This window comes from Chondrus crispus, genomic scaffold, assembly GCF_000350225.1.
Source record: "Chondrus crispus Stackhouse genomic scaffold, scaffold_166, whole genome shotgun sequence".
NCBI lineage: Eukaryota > Rhodophyta > Florideophyceae > Gigartinales > Gigartinaceae > Chondrus > Chondrus crispus.
This window is the reverse complement of record NW_005179033.1, coordinates 68,371-96,244: the sequence shown is the minus strand read 5'-3', so window position 1 is coordinate 96,244 and position 27,874 is coordinate 68,371. Positions and strand designations below refer to the sequence as shown.

The following is a 27,874-nucleotide window of genomic DNA, read 5'->3' as shown; positions in this document are numbered from 1 at the left end:
CACGAGCGGCAATTGTCGGCGACGGGCTTGTCCTGGTCGCCGCAGGCGATGCAGGCGACCAGCTCTGCAGCGTGGCGGTCGATTTCGTGGTCCTCATCTTCATCGAGGCAGCGTCTGCAAGGGTAGTACTTGCCGCAGCAAGCGGCCTTGAGCCAGCTGTTGCGCGCGTAGTTTTCGCAGCACTTGGAAACGCCCTTGCCGGAGAAGCGGCGGGTGGGGTGGCCGGTGTGGTCGGGTTCGCGGCTGAGGGCGCGCTGGCGGGCCCCAGCGAAGAGATTGTGGATGCGCTCGGCCTGCTGGGACTCGGAGAGGGCGGGGTCTTGCTGGATGGCGCGCACGGCGTCGTGCATGGCGGTGGAGCGGGAGGTGGGGTGAGGTTTCTTGGGGCCGGGGGCGGCGCGGTCGTTACACGCGGGGACGGCGGGCTGCGGGGAGGAGGGCTCGGGGTGGTCGTGGTGGTGGTGAGAGGTAGGGTCCATGCCGAAATGGAATTTGTCGGGGTTCCCACAGGAGAGCTCCGGGTGATATGCAAGCTCTGTGCCAAGTCGCTTGGTGGTGAAGGCGGGCAAGCCCGGGGGCGAGTTGACGGTCAAGGCGATAAGTGGGTATGCGGACATGACACGCCTAGGGCCGGGAATAAAGGAAGGGGAGGAAGGAATATGGGAGGAGGGAGGGGGGGATGGAGGGGGCTGGATTGAGATATGAGACGAAAGATATGGAAAGGATGGAGGGTGCGGCGAGAGACTATGTCGGTGTCGATGTTAGGAGGATGACGCGGTGGCGGGGACAAAAGCATGTCGGAGGATGTGTGTTGGTCACGGTACTGAGGAGGTGAGGAAGATGGTGATGGGGCGTGGTGGTCGGGCGCGAGGGAGGGGTGGCGGGGAGGAGGGGACGTGGGGATTTTGGGGGGGAAGGGGGGGTGGCGCGGAGGGGACGTGGGGATATTGAGGGGAAGGGGGGTGGCGGGGAGGAGGGGACGTGGTCATATTTGGGGGGGAAGGGGGGTTGGTGGCGGGGGGGAGGGAGCGAGGGCGGGGTGGTTCACAGGAAAGGGATTTCGGCGAAGCCACTTCATCATCGATCATGAACTAGGGAGCAGCCTCCCCGGCTTCTCTCCATTTCATGATCGATGCCAAGGAGGCATTTGATTTCAAAAAGCTGAACTCTGGGCACCCTTCTGCCGTCCGGTGGTGCTCCGTTTCCTAAACAGAGTGTAAAATGCTAGCAAACGACTGTCGCAAATTTCACGTGGGCGTCGAGGCGGGGGAGGGCCGAGTTGTGCACATAAACGCGCCACGAAGTCTCGCACCGGGTGCGACATGTGGACACGTGTGGGCGTGAGGCGTGACCAACGGCCGGCTGGGGTTGCCAACCCCAGCAACCAATGGTTGCTGGATGACTTGTTGCCAGCAATTGCTTGGCCAGACAAAGGTGCTCCACAGCTATTCTGGCTCAGCGGACGCGGGCCTCCCCACCGAAGGCTTAAACAGGGAAGCCTGACATATGCAGGCTCGAATTGTGCTCCAAAGTCACAGTTGCTGAGAATCTACGTGCGTCAAGGTGCGTCAAGGATCCTCTGAGATCAGCACACTGCGCACGTATGATCAGACGTAATATTTGGCCCACCGCACCAATTTGTAGAACTGCAGTTCATGTTTCACATTCACTCTCTTCTGAAAACCCCCTTAGCCAAGGAATTGTTCGCTGTCACGATGTTGGGATTCTTTAAAGTCAAAGGGGAGCTTGCCAGAGAACATCATCAACTGTAGGGAATCGCAAAGAGGGCTGTCGGGTTTTGTAAGCGGGTCAGCAGGATTAAGACGTCCGGGAATCCAAATCATATGAGCGATATTCTTGGTTTCAAACTCATACCGAATGAGGTTCACATCGGCGCGAATGGATCTGTCAGTAGCGTTGCAGCATGTAGAGAGGGAGTCGTACAACTCTTTTGAGTCCACAGCCATGACGAGATCAATCTAGATACCCAAAAGTTCTTGGTACGCTTGAGCTAACTCTTTCCCTTCGTCAATACCGGAACCAGCGGCAAGCGTTTCAGCGGCGCCAATTGATTTGACAGGGCGACGGGATTTGTGAGAGAACCAGCTTAAGGTGTGAAACGCCGAGTTGATATCAATTTTTCGGATGACAAGAACGGCTATAAAGCCAAGCTGGCCGCTGTCGCTTTCCTTGAGCCTCCCTGCATCTGAGAAGACTAAAATACTTAGCGGTAGGTCCCCTTGGCCGTGTGGACGAGACATCGTGATCGTGGTGCTTAGCTTCTTGAGTTTGCGAAGCATATTGTTTTGACATACAATATCCTTCACAAGAGAATCAGGCCGGCGCTGTCGCAAATAGCTGGTAGCAAAAGAGCAAAAAGGTCTTGAAGAGCTTCCAATAAATACAAGGGAACCGTTGAGGGATCCATACGAAAACAGTTCAACCGCATTTAGTGACTCTTCCAGTTCTTGGCGGCGGGGGTGGGACATCGAATACGGCTCTAATGCCATCAATTTCTCATCACCAGAAGTTCTAACAGTGTCTTCTTCCTGCGAGATTGATAGTCCATAAAACATGAAGGCCCCAGGTCCAGAAACAATTGTGCCAACCTTGTATTTCTGAGAAATCTGATTAACAAAGCGCTCCAGATCTTCTTTGGTTCCTGAAAGTAAGATGTCATCTGCAACTTTGACTGCTAGTGTCTATTTGACATTGAAATAGTCCCATTTGAGGTCCGAAAAATTCTCAAATGAGCCCATTGAAATCTCATCGCGTACTGCTCTCGCCCTAGCTGGACACCGCTCCTTGACTGTTCATCTTTCTTTACCGTCGAAGACAGGGGAGGAACGAAATATTACTAATGGACAGAAACGCCTCTGCAAGGTCAACGAGCTGATACTTCGCGCGCCTAGTCTGTTTGTCGAGCAGAGAATGAAAATATGCACATGTAGTAAGCACCAATTCGACTATTGACAACTTTCTATATAACTGTAACATACCACCAGCTCTCCCAAAGTTTACTGAATCCATATGTAGCTAATGGCATTTGTTTAGATGCTTTTTGAAGCAGTCTCGCTCTGTTTGTGAGTGACATATAAAAGACTCCCTATCAGCATCATCTAAGCAGGAGGAACACACCCACTTACTCTTCTTTGCACACAATTTGCACTTCTTTTGAAGGCGACCTGACCTGAAATTTCCATCTCTATCCCTGCGGCGCTTTTTCGTGGGAGTAAGATGAGCAGCCGTACCGCTGCGAGGGACCATTTTAGGAACCATTGGTTCCCACCCATCTCTGCACCGCAGCCCAGTGTCATCAAACCTGTTCCAAATTAGTTCTGTAGCCAATGCACACCAGAATTGATGCTTCTTCATGACAGGACGTCCTCCGCGACCTCCTTCGTACAGTACGAAAGCGTCACTTATTATCACACCAATAAGTGAGCAGTTCATCCTAAAACTCCAGTCCTTTGTTTCCACGGATTTTTCGAGATCAATGCTATCCTGTTTGATGCGGTTGTGTCTGTCAATCGAATCACAAGCACCGTAATATTGAAATGCCAACTGCGGCATCTCAACTTGAACTACCATCCGACACGCACCATCTGTAAACTGACGCCATCTTACCCTTTCCTGCAGCACAGTACGCGAAGTACTACCGACGGTCGATACAAAGTGTCGTCTTTTCCGGTCCAGCCAACAAACGGCTGCAATGTCCTTTCGCTCACCGCTACTCAGCCGGAGGTTACTGATTAGCTTTTTATAGCTTCCCTTCTCGAAAAGCTGCTGATTATTGAAATATCCCATGGGAAATCTTTTGTACATGATTTGATGACACCAGTAAATCGCAGATTTTTCCAGCAATGTTTCCGCCGCCTCCACCGATGCATAATAGCTATCATCACATACTATTCGCTCTTTGTCATTCCACGGCGTACATAAATCAACCAATATTTTTGTACCATGGTTAAGTGCTTCATGTGATTGGCTACTGATACGTGCCGTTTCGACTGCATATTTCACAAGTTTTAGACCCAGCATGATTCCTAAACAGCCACAAGCCATATTTTGAATTTCCAATCCGTTCTCGGGTTTGCGGTCAAGGGCCACATAATGTGGCGATCCAACGTCAATCCATGAGCCTCCCAACCCATACCAGCGTGAAATGGACTCGTCTACATACAGCAGCTTAGACGGAGTAACATGCTGGAGACGATGCTGGTGAATAGCATCAACGAAACCTTCACATAACTGCCATTGACGCTCTTCTGTATATGTCTCCGCGCGTGCTTGAGACTGCTGACTAAATCTGATACAGCGTAGTAGCGACTCGAACCTCACCCGCGACATCACTCTTGAAAAATTTGGCACGCTCAGAAAATCTGAATGGAACTGCCGGCTCCAGAGCTCCCGTCGTTCAGAAAACTTCACCCTATTCATCAGTAGAAGTGTACCGATAAACTTAAGTATTTCGCCTGCAGAGGTATCCAAGCAATTCTCAGCACGAAAGGTTGTGGTTTGTAAGTGAAACAATAAGCGGAAGATGACTAATTGGGAACATGGCGAGAAAGTAGTCATACGGTTTCATGTGTTCAGGAGCGATCCCTTGCTTGATGACAGTTCCGTCTGGGCACAGTACACTCCATGAAATCTTTCGAACATCCCCATTCAGAGACTCGCCTGAAGCTCCAAGTTTCCATTTTTGATTATGTGCCACGTAAGTTTCGGATTCTGAGCTGTCTCCAATGGTGGACATTTCAATCTGACCAATTGAAGGTGGTGATAGTGGCGGGGTTGATCTGGCTGTGGGGCTATGTTGTGTGTTATGCACGTCATCTGCGTGATGATCGTTGCTCATCGGGGGGGGGCTCAAGTTGAGGGCGAAGAGGGACGTTGTGCTGATTGGCCACTAAAGTCATTTTGTAAGATGTCCAGTGGATCTTTGTCTGGTTCGCACCCTATTGACGCTACGCGGCCTGCCTTGACAGATCCAAGAGGCAACGTGGCATACTTTTTCCAGTTCTAATAAGAAAAACACATCGAAGATGGTTGTATTTTCTGCCATTCACAATTTTTGGCAGCACTTCCAGCACACGCCCTTCCAACTTGACGGACTTGTAGCCTGTCCCAAATATGTTGCGGGCTTCGTTAGGGCGTAGAACCCGTGGTGCCACGCAGTTGACATATGCGCCGCGAGTGAGACGACTGTCTTTGGCCATTTTTGGGACTGAGAAATTTTTGAGCTTCCTCGTCTCAAGCGTTAGTATGTCTCTGGACAAATATAGGCCAGATGCTATGGTTAACAGGTGCTGAGTGTAAGGAAAAGATGGCAGGAAAGTATATGGCTCACCGTTAGGAACAGTTTGGGGTTTTAGGCCTTTTGGCGGGATTGGAAAACGACGCCTCAATAGAGTACATAGCCTCATTTGAGGTGATTTGTCAAATAGACACTAGGAGGGCAAGTTTTCCATCGGCCTTCATGAAGAACAACTGTGGGACGTACACAAGCTGCTTGAAACCGAGGGTGCAGAGGAATGTGTCACTGTGCTGTTGCCATTTCGCGTTAGCATTAACGAGTCTATAGGCAGCAGTGAGTAGCAGCCAATAAAAACCACGTCGGGAACACTCTCGCGGCGGTACGACATATACGTCACGTTTTGTAGCACCTGTTTGAAGGAAGGCGGACTTGATGTCAACCTTGGTCAGAGACCACTGAAAGATCACAAAAAGGGAAAGTAAAATTCGGAAGCCAACGGGAGGACAAGTCTGAGAATCAGTCTTCAGCTGGTCCTTGTCCTTGTCCTTGTTGCCCTGGGGGGCAATTCTTGCCTTGCACATCCGCGATCCGTCATCAAGGGTCTTGATTTTGTATAAAACATGGCTGGAGATAATGTTGGCTTCTTTTGGTACTCGAGAGACGTGAACGTCTTTTTTTTCCTTTCTGAAATTGTCCTGTTCTTTCTGGTATGCATTTGTTAATACAAAAGTAGGTAAGCCGTCGGCTTGATGCAGCAAGAATTCCTTGGAGTGAAACATGTCAAAGTACTGGTCGGTAACATGCTTCTCCTGGCTGGTTAGTTCTGTTCCAGGCAAGAGTTCCACTTCGTGCGCCATCAGAGAGCTTTGTCGGCGAGTGGTCATTCCATGCACGCTTACGGGGTTTTTGGAGCTGTTAAGTTCCGGTTCCGGTGTACTGTCAGATGCATCTGGCAGAGGTACGTACAGAAGTGGGTCGTGATTTGGAGTAGGAGAAGTGTAGTACGATAGGGATGAGTCGTCTTCTTGGTCTGGTGCTGCTTCAGCGGGGTTGAGAGAGGTGTCGATGAGTAGAGGATTTCGGTCAGTTGGAGAATTAGAGTACAGTTCACTGACATTCCCATCCACAGCTGCGCTAAGAGAGCGATCCAGAGTGTCGAGGGATTCCTGAATTACATGGGCAAGTTCATTTAGAGGCAGGGCAGGCCTAATATCTTCAACAGCAGCACGTAGCACCCTGCCGTTACAACCTGCAACAGTGACAGTGCGAGAGGGATGGTCATTAGCGAGTACAGGTTTCGTAGATGTCTAGGTTCCATGTTTCTCATGCGACTGTTTCAAGTACAATTGAATATGGTCACCAACTTTAACGGGAATATCACGAACGGCCTTGGATCGCATCAGCAATGTGAGCTTGCGCTTTGCTAGTAAAGCTTTGTGTGCCTCTGTTATTTCATTCGAGACTGTGACAGGGGCCTGGTCAGAGGTGACAGGACGGGTATAGCCATTTGTAAGCTCGTGAGCGGACAAGACGTCACTTCCGTAAAGATCATTAGAAATGCGGAGGGCCTGTGTAACGAGGAGAGGGAGGGTAAATTACCGTTGGAGTGCTTCAGTCGGAGATAGATGGTTCTTATGACGCGGTGTTTGGATTCCAGTACATTTTTGTTGTGACGGCGTGGAGGAATAGGCCGTAGATGTATGCCAATTTTGGTAACATAGTCTTCAAACAGTTGATTGCGGAAAGCAGGGTCATAAAGGATGGTATGTGGGCACCAGAATGGAGTTATCCATAGCTTTTCAAACGCGATGATAGATGCCGGCATGCCCGTGTCGGTCACAGGTTCACCAGCTGAGTATCGAGAGGAGCTGTCCATGATATGAAACACCTTTTCTGAGTCCAAGAAGAAGTGGTCCACACACACGACGTCGTTGAACTCTCGAGACATACTGCGGAGAGAGACAGGTCTCTGCCCTTTCGGAGCTTGGACAGCAGTGCAATCCGGGCAACAGTCCAGTAAATGAGCCAGGTACTTCTGAACATCGGGGTTCCAGATCTTATTGCGTGACAGTAGCAGCTTGATGTCCTCAAAGTTAGAATGTTCACACACATGGTGGTGTACCTTGTCGACAATTGATTTTAGTTCGTTCCATGGACGGGCTGTTTGGTCATTGGCGTCAACACGCATGGTTGCACAAAATGCACGGGTGGCACTTGCTTCGTTTAGACATGTAGCATCTGGCGCGAAGACATTGAAAGGGATATAACTGTGCACGTCTGAGTCAACGAGAGAGATGGTCTCCTTGTCTGATCCGGGTAGAACGAGGGCATTTCTACCAATATGCGCTATGTTACAGTGCTTGGTAACATTTTTGCCGATGAGCCATTGAGAGGAGCCTTCAATAATTAAATGTCGGATGTCAACACTATTTCCTTTGTCAGTCTTGGCAAACAGCATCACAGATCCAATTATGCGTTGAGATTCACTTGCCTGATCACCTGAACCGTGCTGCCAGTACGGGCGGTTGAAGACGGATTCGGGCAAAGGGTCATACTCACCATTCCAATTGGGAAGTAGGATCGGTGCGAGTAACTCAAATTCATCCTTCCCATGCCGCTATACGGAGCAGCATCATACAGAAGGGGGCCATTAGAACAGTTGTTAGATGCAGTCGCAATATTGCCAAAGTGCGACTTGTTAAAGGACAGTACGTTCTTGGGTTTTTGTTCAGAGTGTTTCTTCTGTGCTTCTGTCTCATGTTTGGAGCTGTGTTAACTGCCGCCTGATGCGTGATCAGAGGCCCAATGTCCGATACTTCCACATTTGTGGCACGTGCTTTTGCTTTTCATTTCAGCAAAGTCTTTAGGGCTCAACTTCGCTTTGGGCTTATTGTAGCCACGGCGCGAGTACTTGTTCTTGGAATTAGCATAAGGAGCACTAGCGTAATGGGCTTGTAGGGCGGTGGTTCCATGACTAAATCCATTCTGATCATTCAGATCTGCTCCCTTAGGCTTGTCGCACTGACGAACAACACCTGCTACAGCATCATACGAAACGGATTTCAGAAGTTCGTCAGTTGTGTCATCAGGGCCGTACTCGCCACTCCGAGGAGCGGCCGCAGCCAGGACAGATACACGTTGGCTGCTGTCAACATTAGAGTTAGCAAGGAGCACGAAGGTTACAAGAGCGTCTGGGAGTTGTGCTTTTGTAGACAAAGAATTGTACTTTGAAACTTGGGCCTCAAAGCGTGACTCAAAGTTCTTGAATGACTCATTCAGGCCACGTTTTGTGCTCATGACCTGTTGGAACGTCTGATACACATCACTGATTACCGCTAGTGGGTCCCTTTTGTAAACAGTCTTGACAATTTCAGATACACCTTCGTTCGACTGTATTGTTGTGCTCGGGATTCTTTTAGAGAGGTCAAGATCTCTTCCATACAGCTGCGACTGTAGCATAATCCCTTGGATTTCACCTGGAATCTTGTTGCTATTGGCCTCGGGCGGCCTGTCATGAAATGCCTTCCACAATAGAACAGCATTTTTGTACTGTTCTTGATCTCCCATCCCATCTGTCCACGGCACGCTGCGTACGTCCCAAGAGAACTTCGGACGTGAGGGCATGTCTGGGCCCATAACAAAGAAGGATCAGGGTACAGTACCAAGGGGTAAGATAGTGGTTCGGGTTGTTGGTTCGGGCAGATCAGAGGAGGGAGAGACGGTTCGGGGTAATGAGGTCTTGGTTCGGTTTAGTTTTCTTCTCCTCTCGTCATGTTAGGACCTTTGCCTATTGCCTATTTATATTCTACGGGAGGGAAGCCTGACATATGCAGGCTCGAATTGTGCTCCAAAGTCACAGTTGCTGAGAATCTACGTGCGTCAAGGTGCGTCAAGAATCATCTGAGATCAGCACACTGCGCACGTGTGATCAGACGTAATATTTGGCCCACGGAACCAATTTGTAGAACTGCAATTCATGTTTTACATAAACAGCCAGGACAAGGCGACCTGGACGGCCCCGAACTGCTCATGTATGCGATAAAAGGCCGCGTGCGTTGGTGATACGGTGACTGCGAAGGGTGCCGGAGGATTGACCCCCCTCCGCAAGCAGAAGGTCGAGAATAGGAGGCTCGAAACCGCGGCTTTTCACAGTCTTCCGATGCATGCGGCATGGCGGCTCTTTAAGGTAGTGGCAGTGACCTGCATCCTAGACTACACGCGCTAGCAAGCCCAACGAGGAGACCGAGCCTTGATAGGACTTGCGCGTTCCCACCGCCAACCCACGCTAGTTTCGGCCACGATGACAACGTAAAAACACAGGCTATCTACTTTCGACTTCTTTTTCGGAGGCCCTCTGCATCTATCGCCGGTGGTCTCGATAGGCCCCTTTTTTCTATAATGTCAACCATGCTCCTCCGTTTTCTAGACAGCTCACGGCGCTCTTCGTTGGTATTCGTCACAATCTCTGCGGCGTCATCCTTCACCCTGCGATACCAACCCTGCTCATCGCCCTCCAGTTCGGCCAATTCTTCCCCAGTAAAACTTCTCGTAATCCTCACATCTGCACGATCGAGAACAAAAGTATGCAACTTCATAGAAAGAACAATTAAACGCGCGTTAGTGTGTAGCGAAAAACTGAGTTGCCTCAAGAGCCTCCACTTACCGACTAGCATTCCAATAGCTTGATCTACATGCATTCGGAAGGAAGAATGATAATAATTAAATGCGTCTTCCGCGTCCGTCGCAGTGGCTGCAGGAAAGGGCGTAATCAGAGACTCCGTACAAACATATGCCTCATCCCCCGATATACAACACTCGAAATGCAACTTGCCAGATTCTAGATAATGCCCAAGTGCCGATCCAGTGTGGGCCACAGAGTCATGAGTTGAACCTACGCAACGCGCCGAGCAGCATAAAACTCTATAGTCAGCGTCAACTACAGCCTGCACAGGTAAAAAATAATAAAGCTTTCTACAAAAGAAAGTGCTCGGTGCGTGGCACCACGCGGGCTTCTTGATTTTGATGGCTATACCGTTCAAAGCGCCAACGCAACCAGAAAACGGAGACGGGGGATTACGAGACATCTTGAAAGTTTTTGCCGAGTGACGTAAACCAGACACTGTGGACGGCAACCCGGGCAGCTGCAATCTTTCTGACAATACTGTACACGTAGAATGAAACACATTGTAAACTAATGTCTTAGAAATCTGATAAGTACCCATTAAGTCTGGATAACTTGCGCCAGCCATCATCCTCAGCGTCACGGCAAGGCGTACATCCGGTGGAATGGTCGGTCGTTTTGCCCGTCGTCCCATTTCGATATTCTTCTGGAGAGACTGCCTAACGCTACTAGGCAATTCATGAAACGCTTGGCGTGGCATTCTGAAAGCCCTACAGAACAAAGCGTCATCATAAACCAGAGTAAAATTTTCAAACGTCAGTTGTTCCCGCAAACGCAATTCCAGGCGTACTTTCCGCGTTTTCTTGTCTTTTTTGGAATTGAGAAGAATTGCCGCAGCCGCGAGCAGGTACAAAAACATCCTTCTACGCCGCATTCGCAATAGGACGAGCTCAATTCGGCGGTGGCTTTCTGGACTTAACTTCATTGGTAGAGAAGAAGTTTGAAACCCTGACGAAGGAAAGGGAGTGCTGGGGAGGACTGTGTTGGAAACTGGCGGTTGCTGATCTATCATGACCATTTTGGTCATGCACATCGAGGGACCTCATTATAGCAACACGTCGTCTAGCTTTGCTTTTGTCGAGCTACAGGGAGTCAGACTGGGCCATGTGCATGCGCGAGGAGGCGTTGCTGTACCTTTCATGCTGCATGGATCTGCAGACCGTCCAGACTCTGTTCCATTTCCGAGGAGTGGAACTATGAGATGGCATTACAGTAAAAACTACAGCACTGTGCTTCCGATTTTAGTGAAGAATTCAATAAAAACGGGGCGAGGGAAAGGAAAACGAGAGAAAATTCCTTTGTTAGGACTGGCCCTCAGGGCCAGAGGGCCAGGGCCAGTCCTAACAAAGGACTTTCCGTCGAGCTGTTCTAAATTTCCCGCTTCCTCTCCTCCCCACGTCTGCTTCTCTCCTCCCCATCTCTATTTCTCTCCCACCCATCCCCGGCACTGCCGCCCTCGTGCCGTGTCTCCTTTTTCATCATGTCTTTTCTCTTTCTTTTATTTTTCCTTTTTTTAATGTTTGATTCGCCCTACTCTACTGTAGCTTGTTGGATCCTGTTTAGCTGATGTCCCACTGACCATGCAACCATCGTAAAACTACGAATAACTTCACTGGGAAACAAGCGGCCCCCAGTGACAGACCGACCGCGATAGGCCGTCCGATCACAGCCAGCAGCGAGGCGGAGGCACGGCGCGACGCGTCGAGGTTATGGCGCTCGCGACGGAGGCGGCGACGCGCATTCGGACGCGCGCCGAGCGGGCGGCGGGGTAGGGGGTGTGTGCATCGCCGCGCACGGGCGGGAAGCAGGGCACGTGGTGCTTGCCGCTGGATGGTGTTTGCATTCGGCCCTTGTCATAGATGCCGCCGGATCCTACTTGGATCCGGCGGCGTCTATTTCCCTAGTTGTCCTTGCTGGAGCTGCTCCATCAAAACTATCTCATTGGCTGGCACGCTGATTTTTGGTAATCTGGCAGTGTCTGGATGGACCCATTTCGCCACGTCCGCCAAATTGCCAAATGATGACGTACCCATGGGTAGCAAGCGGCACCCGTTTCCAACTCTTTAATGTCCCAGAAAACAAATATCGTTTATGGCCGAGGCCGAACGATCCCTACGTTCGCGGCGTCCTCTGCGGTTTCGTCATCTCTTTGGTGCTCGGTCTCCCCTGCGCGATTTCCCTGCATTGCCGTAGTACTCTGCAGCAGCGAAACACAACCAACAACGCCGTTCAAGAGCGAGCACTTGGCGACACTGCCCATCGGAACTAACGTCCATGCGCACCAGCTCTACTCGCCGCGCCAAGGGCACCCCAGTCACATCCAACCTGCAACCAAGTCATGGTCTCCATTGGCGACGTCATCTCCATCGCGGAGAAACTTTCCGCCTACTGCCGTGACGTGAAGGACCGCTTCGACAAGGCCTGCAATAACCCACAGCTTGTCAGGGGTCTCTCCTGCCGTTTTGACGGCGTCAAGGCCCGCGTCGAACGCGTGCACACTATCTGGAAGGAAAACAAAATGAAATTTTCCGAAAACGTCCTCGACGACTTTGACCACCAACTTCAATCAATTTCCGAAAACATGCACGAGGTGTACACCGACATGAAAAGCATATCTGCAAGGCTCGAAACTCCTCGATATCGCTTTGTGCGCGCGAAAACCGTCAGCGAGTGGATCACTAAGCAGTTCGACGTCGCTGCAAAGCTTGACAACGAACTGCTTGCGCTCATCAAATTTTTCGCCAGCGCTGAAGGACAGGCAAATCAAACGGCCGCTATACGGGAACTCGCTTTACCAATTGACAAGCGCCCCCCAACCAACCCGCCTCACGTCGTTCTCAAGCTCAGCTCTACGCCCGACTCGCAGGGAACCCATGCCGCACCCACATCCGTGGCTACTAACCAAACTAACCAAATATTGCTGGAGATCAGCCCGCAAGAGAGGGGACCAGATAGAAACCCTATCCATGCAGCAGCCACAACCGTGGCTACTAACATTGAGAAGCGCCACGAGTCTCATCCCTACGTTAATGTTCCAACTAACCCGCCTCACGTCGTTCTCGAGTCCAGCTCCACGCCCGACGCGCAGGGAACCCATACCGCACCCACATCTGTGGCTACTAACCAAACTAACCAAATATTGCTGGAGATCAGCCCGCAAGAGAGGGGACCAGATAGAAACCCTATCCATGCAGCAGCCACAACCGTGGCTACTAACCAAACATTGCTGGAAATCGGACAAGAGAGGGGACCAGATAGAAACCCTATCAATGTGTCCATCACAGGCCCGGCCTGGGTTGTTCTCGCAGCGCCGGCGCGCGAGCGCGGTGGCCGTCTGCGCAAGGCCGTCATCGGCACCGTGCTCAAGATGCAAGTTGTTGCCCACGCTTTCCGCGCCCCCCCCATCCTGCTTCCCCGCATTGCCTTCTGGAGACGCCCTGGCGCGGCTGCTTACCTATCCCCCGCCCCGCGCCGGCCTTGGTTTCAACGCCGCCATGCCATTCATATCGAAAATTGATCACCGGCTTCTTTCATCAAACATCGTTGTCTCGCACCGGCATGGCAGGTCTTCGAAACGGCGTTACTCCGCGTCGCCGGACCCTGCTGACAGTTGAAGGCCGTTGACAGAGTCGCGATCAGGAGAATAGGTCCTGCGCGGTCATCCGCTCCGAGACGTTCTGGCCCTGGCCCCGTCTCATTTTTGCCCCTGGTGTTGCGTCTATGACCCAGCTCGCCTGGTATGCCGTGTTGTAGCGCATTTTTATTCGTTTAAATATCATTGGTGCGCCACTGCCAACAGTGGACGAAGCATGATGGAATCGCTACGGGAAATACCTGTCACTGTAAGTCCAGTTCTGCTTGTGACCACGTCACTACAAAGGCGTTAAATTCTGGAACAATAATATTCAGTCTTCCAGAGATTCAATTTTTGCGAATTGATAACTATATATAAAACAGCAATGCAACCAGTCATGTTTGCCGAAAAAAATCGTAAAAGTTATTAAACATATAAACAAAAAGTAGCAGGGTCGTTCATGTTTGTGAAAGATCTTTGCGATGCTATTATGGACATTATAATATTTCGAAAGTGATGGGCCGGACCACTGGTGAGGGTCACGAATGGACGAAAACGACACACATGCCCCCGCTCCGTACCCGCACCCCCCTCCCCCCTCATCCGCAAGCTCCTCCGCGCAACCCTCACCCTCTTCCGCACCCTCTTCCGCACCCTCTTCCGCACCCTCTTCCGCACCCTCTTCCGCCCAGCTCTTTCCGTGCTTATCCGCCATCACCACACCAGTACATCGCAATTGATACCGGAGAGATTCCATCCGGGTAAGATTCCACAACCCTTCTTCTCTTACCACTGCTATCCCCAGCTCCACTTGCCGCAGAGGCTCGCTTTGGGACGGGCCGCCTTGCCGATGCCTTGTAGCGTTCGCCCCTTTTTCATTTGCTTGCGATTAGTCGATATCTTTCACAATATCTCTATGCCGCATCCATAGAATATATATATATTTTTTCAGTGCCCCCGGTGCACCAGTTACAAGGTTTTGTCGCCTTCGCCGCATATCGAACTCACATATCAATATGCCCTGCACAATGTGCACGGACATCGGTAAACGACGTAGACTGTTTTGACAATGGCTGATACATACACGACGACATACAAGACAAACCTGATTCAAAACATTTAGAAAGACGGAAACTGGCATATCTTGTTTTTAATATGTACATCTTTTGCCTGAGAAGACTCAGGGCTATGCCAGTCGCAAGATTCAACGCATTCGTCTATCTAGCTACTGCTCGCAACCATGTAAAAACTACTGCGCAATGTTCGCAATAGAGAAAATAGTCAAGCCTACCTCCCCAAGTTGCACATCGAACCAACATCCATTCATCTCTTCTGCCCTTCGCTAGTATTACAAACAACCCTCATCACCTTGCTTTCCTCGCTCCCTGTGTCTTCGATTCACCAGGTATAAATCAAAATCCATCTTTAACTTCCGTTTCTCCACAAAGGACCGTCTACATGGCGAGCATTTAAAAGGTCTCGATTTCACATGTAGAGCTTTTCATGATATGTCAGACTTGACTTCCATCGAAACGCCTTCATGCAACCCTTATTCTTACACACGTAAGGCTTCTGGCCAGTGTGCATTTGCATGTGTGCCTTCATATTACTTTGTTCTGTTTACCTCCGCTTGCAGTTCAGATACGGGCACTCGTAAACATCTCGAATTCCGCGATCTGTTTTGATCGTCTTCTTCACTGGTGATTTTACATCCGTTTCGGGATTTTGCGGTGCTTGTGTAGAGGGCCCGCCCCTGCGGACGAGAGTGCACCTATCGTTAAAAATGATTCTCGCTTGAGAGGAGGCCCCATTCGCTGGATGGGTGTGCCGTCGTTGTAGTAGCCGCCTGCTGCCGGGGGTGTCCTGTTTGTGTCAGCCTGTACTGAGTAAGGTTGGGTGTGAGGGAAGGTTCCTTTCTCTGATTGTTGAAGGGATGTGGTTTGATTCACTTCGTGATAGGCAGACATCGACAACTGCACCGGAGCTGCAAACTCGGTGGGGCAATGCACTTTGGCTGGCTGGTGCCACGGGGCAACCGGGGACTTGGACAGTGTGCGGAAGTTTTGATAATTTGTTGAGTAGTGTTCCGGCGGACTGAGAGGAGGAACGGAAAGGGAGGGCGACCGGTATTGAGTTGGGTAAGAGTCTAGGCCTGAGCGAGGATGATGGGGCAGATGGTATTGTTGAGGTGAATTTGGGATGCTTGAATATGCAGCGACGGGGCCGGCGGCAGGGAGCACGGACAGGGGCGGGAGAGGTGTGATGGTGGATGGCGGATGGGGGAAAGACGAATGTCATCCGAGTGGGGCGGGCGGGTAAAATGTGGAAGCCCCTTCCGTGAAGGCAACGATGGCGCCGGTGGCAGCGGCGCCGTGCTCGGCCGGGGCGGCCGCCATGAGCGAGAGCTGCAGGTGAATCTGGGTCGTGCCCGCGCCGGCGACGCCGCTGAGCTCGAAGATGGACGCGGTGCCGAGCGGGGTTCCGCGCCAGAGAAGGCGGTCCAGGGAGACGCAGGAATTGGAGAACGTTGTGGGTGATTGGAGAAAATAGTGGACGGGGCGGAAGACGGGGTAGACATTCTCATTGCATTCATTGCTGTGATCGATATTGTTTTTTCTAGCTGTACACAGCGTGATTGGTCAAAATGTTCCTAGACGTTAGTCTAAGTGTAAACAATAAGCAAGAAAAAAGGAGACTCGTTATTACACGTGTTCACTTTTTTTCTGTAAAGTACACGTGTTCACTTCTCCTTATGAGGGGAACGGGGTGTGAGGGGAACGGGGTGGTGCTGGATATGGAGGCCTGTGTTGTCGCATGGTGTAATCGGTGTCTCAAAAATATACGGCATGCTGATCTCCCGGGTTTGTTTATTCCCGTTGCCGCCTTCTCTTCGCCGCGCGCGGTGGCATGCTTTTCCCGCCCCCCCTCTTCCCGTTGGGCGTCGGCGGCGGGGTCAGGTCGCGGTGCACGATGATCTGACTCTGGCTAGCGTCCAAGCTCCACCCCCTTTCCTCCTCAGCGTCGTGCGCGTCCAGCGACACGGACCGCGACCGCGCCGACCGCCGCCGAGGCGCCGTCCCCACCTCGCCCTCGTTCCCCGCCCCCTCGTCCCGCATCCGCGATTTGAGCAGCCCGTCCGTGAACCGTCGGAACAGCTGCTCCCCCGCCTCGCTCCCCCCCTCAGCCCCCGCCCCCGTCCGCGCCTGCACCTTGCTCAGCCGTGGCGACCGCCGCGCCGCACCCGTCTTGACAGACCCCAACAACTTGCCTTCCGCTTCTTTCCCACGCCGCGCCCGCGCTGTCGACCGCGCCCGTCCGGCTTGTGTTGCCACCGTGGCCTCAAGCGCCTCCACGGCTATCTCCGCGTCCACCTCCTCTACCAGCGCGTCCTTGTCGTCCGCTTCGTCGGGCGCATAGTCCCCGGCGTCCACAATGTCTCCTGCTTCCGCACACGCCAGAAACCACTTGTACGACACGATCGCGATCCCCCATCGTTTCGCCTTTTCAATCTTCTCGCTCCTTGTCGGCGTGCGCGCGTCCGCGATCAAATGCGTCGTCTTCCCCTTCGTCATCCGTTCGCTATACCCCACCCCGAGCCCCCTCGTCAGCCGCGCGAGCACGTCCCTCCGCCGATTGGGCTCCCTCTCCGCCGACATCTGGTGCCCCGTGATCGTCACGGACACTTTCCTTCTTAGCATCTCGCGCAGCGGCGTCTCGTGCGGCACGGGCGCAAAAAGTACGCAGTCCGTCACGGGCACCAACCGCTCTTCCTGCAAGCACGCGTCGATCCACGTAGTCGTCACGATCACCACGTGAGAGTTCACCTTCTGCGCTGTCTCTACCGCGCGTCGCCCGCCCGCGGAGAGCGACTCCCCGCACACTACGTGCGTCGCCACCTCGCTCGTCGCCACGCCCCGCGCGTCATGTGTAAGTACCTTGCCCCTCCCGCGTTGTAGCTTCCGCGCCACCGCCGCCACCGCCCCCGTGTCGTACAGCGCCAGCGGACCGAGCGCGCATCGCATCCCCACAAACAGCCGCGAGTGGAAGTCCGCCTGCGGCCGGAACTGCGTCGACCGCTCGTTCGGCTCCTCCGCGTCCCAGTCGTACCGATCCACTTCCTCGTCTTCCACGACGCACTGCTTCACCACGCAGCGTTCAAGCCACTCAAGAGAGACCACTGCTACGCCCATGCGCTGCGCTCGCTCCAGCTCAGCGATCTTCGTGCGTAGTACTGGCGCTCGGATTAGCACCACATAGTTTACGCGCCGCGTCAACTCCGCGGCGAGAGACCCACCCCCAGACGCAATGAACTTTAGCGCTTTGGCTCTTAGTGGGGCATGTAACACCTTTTCTTGTGCTGAGCAAGGAGTTAGATAGAACGTCATCCCATCCAGATACAGGCCTGGTTTGGTTTCATTCCACTTAGACACCCGCTCCTGCTGTGGTACATTGTAGCCAAATATGGCGTGGAGCCAAATATGGCAACTCCGAGATCATCCCGTCGCTCCGGGAGCATTCGAGCTTCCATCTCTTTCGCGTCATGCACAGCTGCAACTTCAGCTACAATTGCATTTTGCACCTCTTTCATGGCATAATAAAAGATCGGTAACTGTTCTTTAATCAGTGATCGTCAGGTATCGAGACGTTTACTGTGGTCTTGGATCATTCAGGTTGGTTCTTCCATGTTCAGCTGGTTACTCTACTGCTAAGTGGTCACGTACTTATTGATAGAGAGTGTATTGTGGCATCTGTGAATTGCTTCCATTATCTTAGCACACTGTCGGTGAATTGCATTCGAGTGCAGACACTGTCGGTGTCGGTGAATTACATTCGAGTGCAGACACTGTCGGTAGTGAATTGAGCTTAGTCCTGCGAATTGTACTGAATTGCTCTTCTTTTCGTGCATCGCACATCCAGTACTGAATTGCACTTCTTCTCGGGCATCGTACATCAGAGCATCCTTGCTCTAGCCCCAAACAACTACAGTAGCACGGTGAATTGCTCATCTGGGCAATTAGGCCACCAACACAGTGGCACAGTGAAATGCAAGTCAGATCGCATGAGTACAGTATCACAGTAAAGCCAACCAGTTTCACACTCACCCCCTTTAGAAGAGGAGGACTTATCCTAAGAATTGTTCGCTATCTCGGTATTGTGAAACACTGAAGTCGATGGGGATGATACCTGAGAACATCATGAGCTGTAGGGTTTCACATAGCGGGCTATCAGGCTTAGTTATGGCATCTGCAGGGTTTATCTTGCCGGGAATCCATACCATGCGGTTGATCTTATGGGTTTCAAATTCGTAGCGGATGAGATTAACATCAGCCCGGATAGACTTGTCGATAGCATTGCGGCATGTCGAAAGAGAATCGTATAGGTCTTTCGAGTCGACAGCTATAACCAAATTAACCTCGACATCAAGCAGATTGCGGTACGATTGAACGAGTGCTTTTCCTTCATCAATCGCTATTCCCGCAGCAAGTGTTTCAGCTGCTCCAACAGACTCCGTCGGACGTTTGGATTTTTGAGAAGCCCAGGTCAGCGTGTGAAACACAGCATCTTTTTCAATTTTTCCGATAACTAGTCCACCTATGTACGCAAGCTGTCCATTAGAGTTTGCTCTGGCAGCATCAGAGAACACCAGAACGTTTAGAGGGTATTCGCCTTTGTGTATGGGGCGCTTCAGTGTAATTGTAGAGCCTAGTCGATGTAGCTGACGGAGCATGTTGTTCTGGAGTACAATATCTTTGACCAGGGGATCAGCACGACGCTGCTGAAGGTAACTGGTTGCGAATGCACAAAAGGGGCTGGCTGCAGTGCCTATAAAGCCTAGAGATCCATTCATAGAGCTGAAAGAAAAGCTTTCAACAGCATTCAGACAATCTTCCAATTCCTTGCGGCGAGGACGAGATAAAGGGTACTGTTGGAGAGCAAGGAGCTTTTCATTGCCGGACACTTCAATGTGACCTTCATCATCTTGACTGATCGTTAGTCCAAAGAAATTAAATGAACCGGGTCCCTTAACGATTGTTCCGACCTTGTACCTGTCCGAAACTTGGTCCACAAAAGTATCCAGGTGAACCGTGAACGCTGCAATAAGAATATCGTCCACAACCTTGACTGCTAGCATCTGTAGCTGACCCTTTGTCTTTTTGTAGAATAGCTGTGGTACATGGACCAGTTGTAAAAAGCCAAGATCTCGGAGGAAAGTGTCACTGTGTTCTTGCCACTTGGCATTGGCATTCACTAGCCCATACGCAGCCGTCAACAATAGCCAATAAAATCCTCGCTTCCCACATTCGCGCGGGGGAACGACGTAGACATCACGGAGAGCTGACCCTGTCTGCAGGAATGCAGATTTGATATCTACCTTTGCTAGAGACCATTGGTATATGACACAAATAGAAAGGAGGATCCTGAATCCAAGCGGAGGGCAAGTCTGCGCGTCAGTCTTGAGGAGGTGTTTATCTCTGTCCTTATTTCCATGCGGTGCAATGCGAGCCTTGCACAGGAGCGAGTCATCATCAAGCAATTTGATCTTGTACAGTACATGACTCGTGATGACATTAGAGTCTAAAGGGACTTTGGATACGTGAACTTCTTTGACAGCCTTTTTAAAGGTTTCCTCTTCCTTCTTATACGCATTGGTAGTAATGAATGAAGGCAGTCCTTCGGACTGGTTTAGGAGAAATTCTTTGTGCTGAAACCGATTAAAGTACAGTTGAGCAACATCCTTCTCCTGTGTTGTCAATTCTGTACCAGGGGATAGCTCTACTTCATGAGAGCTAAGCGCAGCGCTCTGACGAGTTTCTATTGGGTGGATGCTGGTAGCTGGGTCGGATAGACGTTCATCACGGGGGGTAGCAGTTTGGGTTGGGACATAAAGAAGGGCATCTTCTTCTTAGTTTTGCCCATGCGTGGGCACAGACACATCAAAAATTCCCAACGAGTCAACATCCTGTTCATGCTGAGGATCAGGGGACTGGGTAGTCACTGCAGTCCATGGTACGGCTGTATGAGTATAGCTTTCACTGGGTATATGATCAATTGCAGCACTGAGGGATTGCTCTAGTTCATCAAGTGAATCTTGGACGGCAGCAGCAAGAGCGCTCTCGGGGAGGGCATGTCTAATATCTTCGAGAGCAGCACGCCTTTGCTTGCCATTTTTGCCAGCAACAGTGACGGTGCGAGACGGGTGGTCATACGCCAGGACAGGCTTGGAGGAAGACCACGCTCCACGTTTCTGATTTTGTTCTTTCACATATATCTGGACGAGGTCACCAACTTGTACGGGGACGTCCTTTACAGCCTTCGACCTCAGGATCAGTGTTAGTTTACGCTTGGCGAGAAGTGCCTCGTGTGCAGTCAGGATATCGGGGGGCACAGTAACGGGGAACTGATCAGCGGTTACAGTACGCGTGTAGCCTTTTGCAAGTTCGTGCGCGGACATGACATCACTGCCATACAGATCGTTGGAGATGCGCAGAGCCTGCACAATAAAGAGCTCATCACGCATGTCATTAGTATCATTATTAGCAGCTCGAAGTCGCAGATATATATCTCGGATCACCCTGTGCTTGGATTCAAGGGCATTCTTGTTGTGACGACGTGGGGGAATGGGTCGTGGGACAACCCCAAGCTTCTTAAGGTAACCTTCAAACTCAATGTTGCGAAAGGCTGGATCATAGAGAACAGTGTGAGGAGTCCAGAACGGAGTAATCCAGTTGGACTCAAATGCGATGACGGAGGTTTCCATTTTAGTATCGGGGACCACAGCTCCGGCAGAGTAGCGTGATACAGAATCCATAATGTGGAACACTTTGTGCTGGCCAAGGAATAGATGATCAACACAAACTACTTGGTTGAACTCCCTTGACATAGCACTGAGAGAAACCGGGCGCTGTCCTTGAGGTTCTTGAATTGCTGTACAGCTTTCACACGAGTCAAGGATTGTTGATAGATACTTCTTGACATCACTGTTCCAGATATTGTTTCTCTGCAAGAGAAGCTTAATATCATCATAATTCGAGTGTCCACAGACGTGGTGGTGGACCTTGTCTACAATAGCCTTGAGTTCCCCCCATGGGCGGTTGGTCACTTTATTGACATGTAGAGTAGCACAGTATATGCGTCGAAGGGTATCAGTATCATTCCAGTCTGTTCTGGAAGTAGCGAAGGTCTGAAAGGGTATGTAGCTGTGGAACCCACGATCAGCGAGAGATATGGTGCGCGTTTCAGAACCGGGAAGGACAAGAGCGTTCTTTCCAATGTGTTGTATGTTGCAGTGTCGGGTAACGTTGCGACCGACAACCCACTGGGAGGAGCCTTCAATGATCAAATGACGAATGGTTACAGTAGACCCTTGATCAGTGATAGCATTTAGTACAACGGAGCCAATTATCTTACGAGACTGGCTTGAGTGTTCTCCAGAACCGTACTGCCAGTACGGAAATCTGGACACAGTATCAGGGAGCTTTTCATATATTCCATTCTACGACGGTAGCAGAGTTTTAAAAAGTAAGGCGAATTCCTTCTCACCCATGCCACTATAGGGTGCTCCGTCGTCCAGGAGGGGTCCGTCGGACGAGGCTGAGTTATTTGTATCAGTGTGCGTATCAGCATTCAGCTTAACCATGTTGAAAGTGACAGACTTGGAGGGCTTTTTATCGGAGTACCCATGGGCGTTACCTGATGAATAACCCTTTTTATGGGGACTGTATTTACCATCTGGACCGTGATCTGCCTCCCAGTGTCCTTTTTCATGACATTTGCGACAGGTACTCTTAGATTTGAGATCGGCAAGCTGCTCAGGCGTCAAACGTTTGCGCTGGGCACGGTGCGGGGTCCTGGCGGAGTTGGCACGAAGTGGGGTCTTAAAGATGGTATCAGTGGACGAACTTCCTTTCGGCTTGTCACATTGACGAACGACTGCGGGCACAGAATTGTAAGTAATGGCCTTTAAAAAGTCATCAGTGGAGTCTCCGGGATCATACTCCCCAGAACGGGGCGAGGCGGCAGCTAGAACAGAGACACGTTGACTACTGTCAACATTAGAGTTGGCCAATAGCATGAAGCTTACAAGAGCATCCGGTAGCTGTACTGTAGTAGACTGTGCGTTGAACTTCGATACTTGAGCTTCAAAACGAGACTCAAAGTTCAGGAAAGTCTCTGAATCACCACGTTTGGTGCTAAGAACCTGCAAAAATAGCTGGTAAACGTTGCTGATTACAGCAAGTGGATCTCGTTTGTAGACAGCATTAACGATAGCATCTACGCCATCTGCGGATTGGACTGTTGCAGAGGGTATCTTCTTGGAGAGGTCTAGAGCCCTTCCGTACAGCTGTGATTGTAGCATAATTCCTTGGAGCTCAGCGGGTACTTTGTTGCTGTTGGTAACGGGTAGCTTATCATGAAATGATTTCCAAAGATTCACAGCATTTCTGTAGGGTTCTTGATCCCCTCTTCCATCCGTCCAGGGAACATTGCGGTAGTCCCAAGAGAATCTTGGTCGTGAGGGCAGGTCTGGGCCCATAACAATAAAAGATCGGTAACTGTTCTTTAATCAGTGATCGTCAGGTATCGAGACGTTTACTGTGGTCTTGGATCATTCAGGTTGGTTCTTCCATGTTCAGCTGGTTACTCTACTGCTAAGTGGTCACGTACTTATTGATAGAGAGTGTATTGTGGCATCTGTGAATTGCTTCCATTATCTTAGCACACTGTCGGTGAATTGCATTCGAGTGCAGACACTGTCGGTGTCGGTGAATTACATTCGAGTGCAGACACTGTCGGTAGTGAATTGAGCTTAGTCCTGCGAATTGTACTGAATTGCTCTTCTTTTCGTGCATCGCACATCCAGTACTGAATTGCACTTCTTCTCGGGCATCGTACATCAGAGCATCCTTGCTCTAGCCCCAAACAACTACAGTAGCACGGTGAATTGCTCATCTGGGCAATTAGGCCACCAACACAGTGGCACAGTGAAATGCAAGTCAGATCGCATGAGTACAGTATCACAGTAAAGCCAACCAGTTTCACAGGCATATATCGCTCTCCAGCACTCGCTGCCTCCACTCGTGTTCTGAATCCCTTTACGATAGATTAGTATATAGTCTCCTTCTCTTACGACACATAGTAAAGAGGGGCATGCTACCGCACAGCATCGCTCTACAACGGCTCTACCGGCCTTACCCCACTTCCTAGCTGCACGACAAAGACGCGCAGGCTAGCACAGTGATCACTTCGCATAAACGCCGAGCACGTGTTTTTGCTGCACGCTGTTCCGACTGACCTGCACCAGGTATTTACGGAACCTATCACACCTCAGACGGAGAGCACGCTCTCTGCAGTTCTACACCGAAGATGTACAGTGCATCCGAGGCGCCTGTTCCGCGCGGCGCCAAATTTGTGGGTACCTCTATCGACCACCCTCATTTGCTGCGACTCGATGCAGAGTCCATCAGGGTATTTCTACGCAGATACGACGCTTACTGCAAAGAATTGACATCTCGGGCAGCCCAGCTAACCGGTGACGGTGTCACCACAGAGCCTGTCACACCAGTAAACATAAAGTTATGTGTAGATTCAGAGCAGCTGGAGTCGGCTCTCGACCTTGGGTTCATCGAAGGAGCCGATGACTACGATGGCTTAACGGAAACGAAACTCCGAGAATATCTAGACAAGAAGGCCGCTGAATTAAAACATTTACTTACAGCCGCCGACCTGGATTCACTCGTAAGAAAAGAGCTGCACATGGATATGTCTGTTAAATCCGCTCGCTCTAGAATGGAACTTCTCTTCATGGCATATATTTCTTTGCTCCGCCGTTCGGGTCTCAAATGGGTTATAGAAAATAGCCCAAAGATGTCCGTGTACCATGTTTTGTCTGCTGTCAAGCCTCATCTACTACGCCAGCGCCTTGAAAATGATCTCCTATTTTCACACGCCAACCTTCGTCGGGACTTTAGTCAATTTATGTGCCATGCACTGTCCTTATCAGAAGCTTTTGAAAAGTTGGACAGCGGTCCCCCTGCCAAGAATAACAAAGTTCCCGTCTTTGGCGATGAAAAAAGCAGCGGCGGCCGCGGAGGAAGCTACAGCACAACTAGACTCCGTAGCAGCCCTAATACAGTTGTTGAAAAGCAGGATGGCACACGTAACAAGCAGCTAACCCGCACTAAGACCAAACGTGATCCGCCACCATGTCCATTTGGCCCCTGTCAGAACATGGGGATGCATCATTGGATTAATGATTGCGACAAATCGAGCGATGACCAAAAAAGCGCTATGAAAGCTGTCATTGCTGCGGCTAAAGCCCGTGACGGACCGTCGAGGTCCACTCGCCCGCAGAAAGCAAAAGAAAGCCATTCCTATACTAGATCCTCCACGGGTCTGTGAAAGGGACAGCTGGCCGCCTTTCGACCGGAGAAGGCCTCGACACAGCCGTGCCGAATTCTTCGTCATGCACCATAACCGTCGCGGAACACAACAGCGCAATCGAAATCCTCGGGCGTTGTGACGACGGAAGTGATGATAACATTATCTCACCAAAACTGGCTGAACGCGCCACCATCCAAGGAATCGGGAAGATGCGTTGCATCACACCAGTTAGGTTACAAGTGGCATTGAAAACTGGTGATGAGGCCCAGTCTTTCTGCTTTTCCCGCACCTGGACCGTCCCTCGCACTGTCCTTCATCTGGCATCTGGACGGCTTGCCTTGCGGAACATAACATGCCTGGTCGCTGACGATGAACTCGCCTGCGAGGACCTCCTAATTGGTCTTCCAGTGCTGCGACACCTCAAAGTAGATACAAAGACCCTTTTGGAGACCAACCGTGTGTCGCTCGATGGTACTGACTGCACTCTGACTCCCAACTCGACCGCACCTGCCGGGGGAGTTGTCAGCAGGCTGATGATTGCTCGCATGAACGGCCTCCCGGATGACGGTACCAGAAGAGACAGTGCTCACAGAGTGCACCGCCCGCACGTCAATTACTTTACCGTTCGAACGGAGGAAGATCCGTTCCCAGATCCATCGCTCCTTGACCCTGTTGACAATGAGCAGCATGACACCATTCGCGCTGCTGTCACTCAACTATCGAAAACGGCACGAAAAAATAGTTTACCTGAGGAAGACTCTGCTACCCTGGATAATATACTGTTTAACAATCTCGACGTATTTCGAACTTCCTTCTCGTCCGGCCCTCCGGCAGATATCACTCCACTCAAGATCATCCTCACTCCCGATGCCCGCCCAGTCAAAGTGCGTCTCCGAAATTATTCCCAAGAGCAGCGGGAGTTCTTGGAAGAGTTTGTCTCCAATCTGGTACGCCATGGAATGGCGTATTCAAATCCAACCTCTCGCTGGGCTTGTGCCCCGTTGTTAGTTCCAAAACCAGGGGCATTGTTTCGGTTTACGGTCGACCTTCGTCCCGTTAATAAGTATACCACCCATCACCAGTACCCCATGCCCAACCTAGAACTCGAGCTGACAAAGCTCTCCAAAGCAAAATTTTTCGCCAACTTCGATCTTTCACATGGATACTGGCAGCTACCATTGCACCCTGACTCACAGGAGTGTCAATCGTTCGTCACACCCGATGGAATTTACACACCCACCCGCGTTTTGCATGGGACTACCAACGCAGTCTCTCACCTTCAGTCTGCTCTTGCCGGCCTTCTCGCTCCGGAACTGCGCAAAAAGGTCCTGGTCTGGCTGGATGACATCCTGTTCCACGATCCAACCATCCCAGGACTACTCCACTCTATCCGCAACTTTATTGCTATCTGCGTCGCTCGAAATATCAAGCTGCATCCTTTGAAATGCATCTTGTTTGCTACGCAAATCCGTTGGTGCGGCCGCCTCGTGTCAGCGGATGGAATCAAGTACGACCCCCGCCGCATGACCGCCTTGCTCGCCATGGAACCCCCAACCACTGGTGCGCACCTCCAACAATTTCTTTGTGCGTTACAGTGGGTCAAGCAGGGCATCCCGCAGTTCTCAGACCTTGTCAAACCCCTTCATGATATTTTTGGAGCGTGTCTACGAGCGGGCTGACAAACGTACGAAGCGATCTGTCTCCCGAGTGTCGTTGTCTGCCTTAGGTTTTGCGAGCCAAGAACAAGCAGCGTTTGAGAAATGCGAACAGGCCTTGGCAAATCAGGTGACGCTTTCGCACCGCGACCGCCGAAAGAGACTATGTGTTTACACCGATGCTTCGGACACAGTCTGGTCCGGAATTGTAACACAGGTCCCATATTCAGACCTCTCACAGTCCCATTCTCACCAACGCCATAGCCCACTTGCATTCCTATCCGGCAGATTCAACGCAACACAATTGGGCTGGTCGATCCTAGAAAAAGAAGCCTTTGCGGTTTGTGCTACACTAGAGCGCATGCATTGGCTCGTGGCCTCACCGGACGGCTTCGAATTACACACCGACCACAACAACCTCATTTTTCTTTTCGACCCCCTTTCCGTTGTTCCAGATCTATCGCAGACATCTTTACGCAAAGTACTGCGATGGGCTGTCCGTTTAAGTATGTATAGCTACACCTGTTTTCATATCAAGGGCGAAGAAAACGTGTGGGCAGACCTTCTGGGACGCTGGTCGGTGACACCGACTACTGTACGCCGTCTAGTGCGCATTCCCGAACTGCCGTCCTCCTCAGCCACCGACTTTGAGTGGCCATCGTGTGCCGACATTGCTGCAACACAGGATGTCCATATTTCCGCCCGACCACCCCACCTCGTGTTCCACAACGAACTGTGGTCATTTCCCGATGGTCCGGTCTGGATTCCAGACGATGCCTCGGACTTGCAACTGCGGCTCTGCATCATTGCTCACACTGGCCCAAGCGGCCACCGTGGTCGTAAGTCTACTGAGTCAGTTTTGAAGGCTAGATTTTCTTGGGTAACCCTACCCGCTGATGTTCAGGCCTGTGTACGCGCTTGTATACATTTCGTTTCTACAGTGGGCGGTGAAAGAGTTCTACGCCCGTACGGACCAGCCATTCACGGCACAAAGCCTAACGACCTCTTACAATTTGACTACATCGAATTGTGTCAGACCCCGAGAGGCTCGAAGTATGTTTTGATGCTTCGAGACGACCACTCAGATTACAAGTGGTTCTTCGCATTCCAGGACACAGCAGCCGAGAATGCTGCTCACGCCATTATTGACTGGTGCGCTGCCTTCGGAGTCCCTGGTAGTTTAATGTCCGACGGACCCACACATTTCAAGAACGAAACCATCCGCTTGGTTTCGAAAGGGTTTAAAGTACTCCATCACTTTACGTTACCGTACTGCCCATGGAGCAATGGTGCCGTGGAACGACTGGGCAAAGAACTTATTAGGG

At 51.1% G+C, this 27,874-nt stretch overlaps 2 protein-coding genes; one reads left to right on the top strand and one right to left on the bottom strand.

Annotated features, from left to right (window-relative positions):
- CHC_T00002972001 (hypothetical protein) overlaps positions 1–479 on the bottom strand; it is a 747-nt gene extending 268 nt beyond the window's left edge. Inside the window, exon 1 of the mRNA XM_005714030.1 lies at positions 1–479. This exon is cut by the window's left edge and continues 268 nt beyond it. Coding sequence (XP_005714087.1) covers positions 1–479 — 479 coding nt within the window.
- Positions 480–12,004: 11,525 nt separating this feature from the next.
- On the top strand, positions 12,005–13,903 carry CHC_T00002971001 (hypothetical protein). XM_005714029.1 is given in 2 exon segments: positions 12,005–12,340; positions 12,341–13,903. The coding sequence occupies 1 exon segment, from the start codon at positions 12,005–12,007 to the stop codon at positions 12,338–12,340; it is 336 nt and encodes a 111-aa protein (XP_005714086.1). The 3' UTR covers positions 12,341–13,903.
- The last annotated feature ends 13,971 nt before the right edge of the window (positions 13,904–27,874 follow it).

Bases quoted from the DNA above. Each gene is read 5' to 3' on its own strand.
- CHC_T00002971001 (XM_005714029.1), top strand. From the start codon at position 12,005: ATGTCCCAGAAAACAAATATCGTTTATGGCCGAGGCCGAACGATCCCT.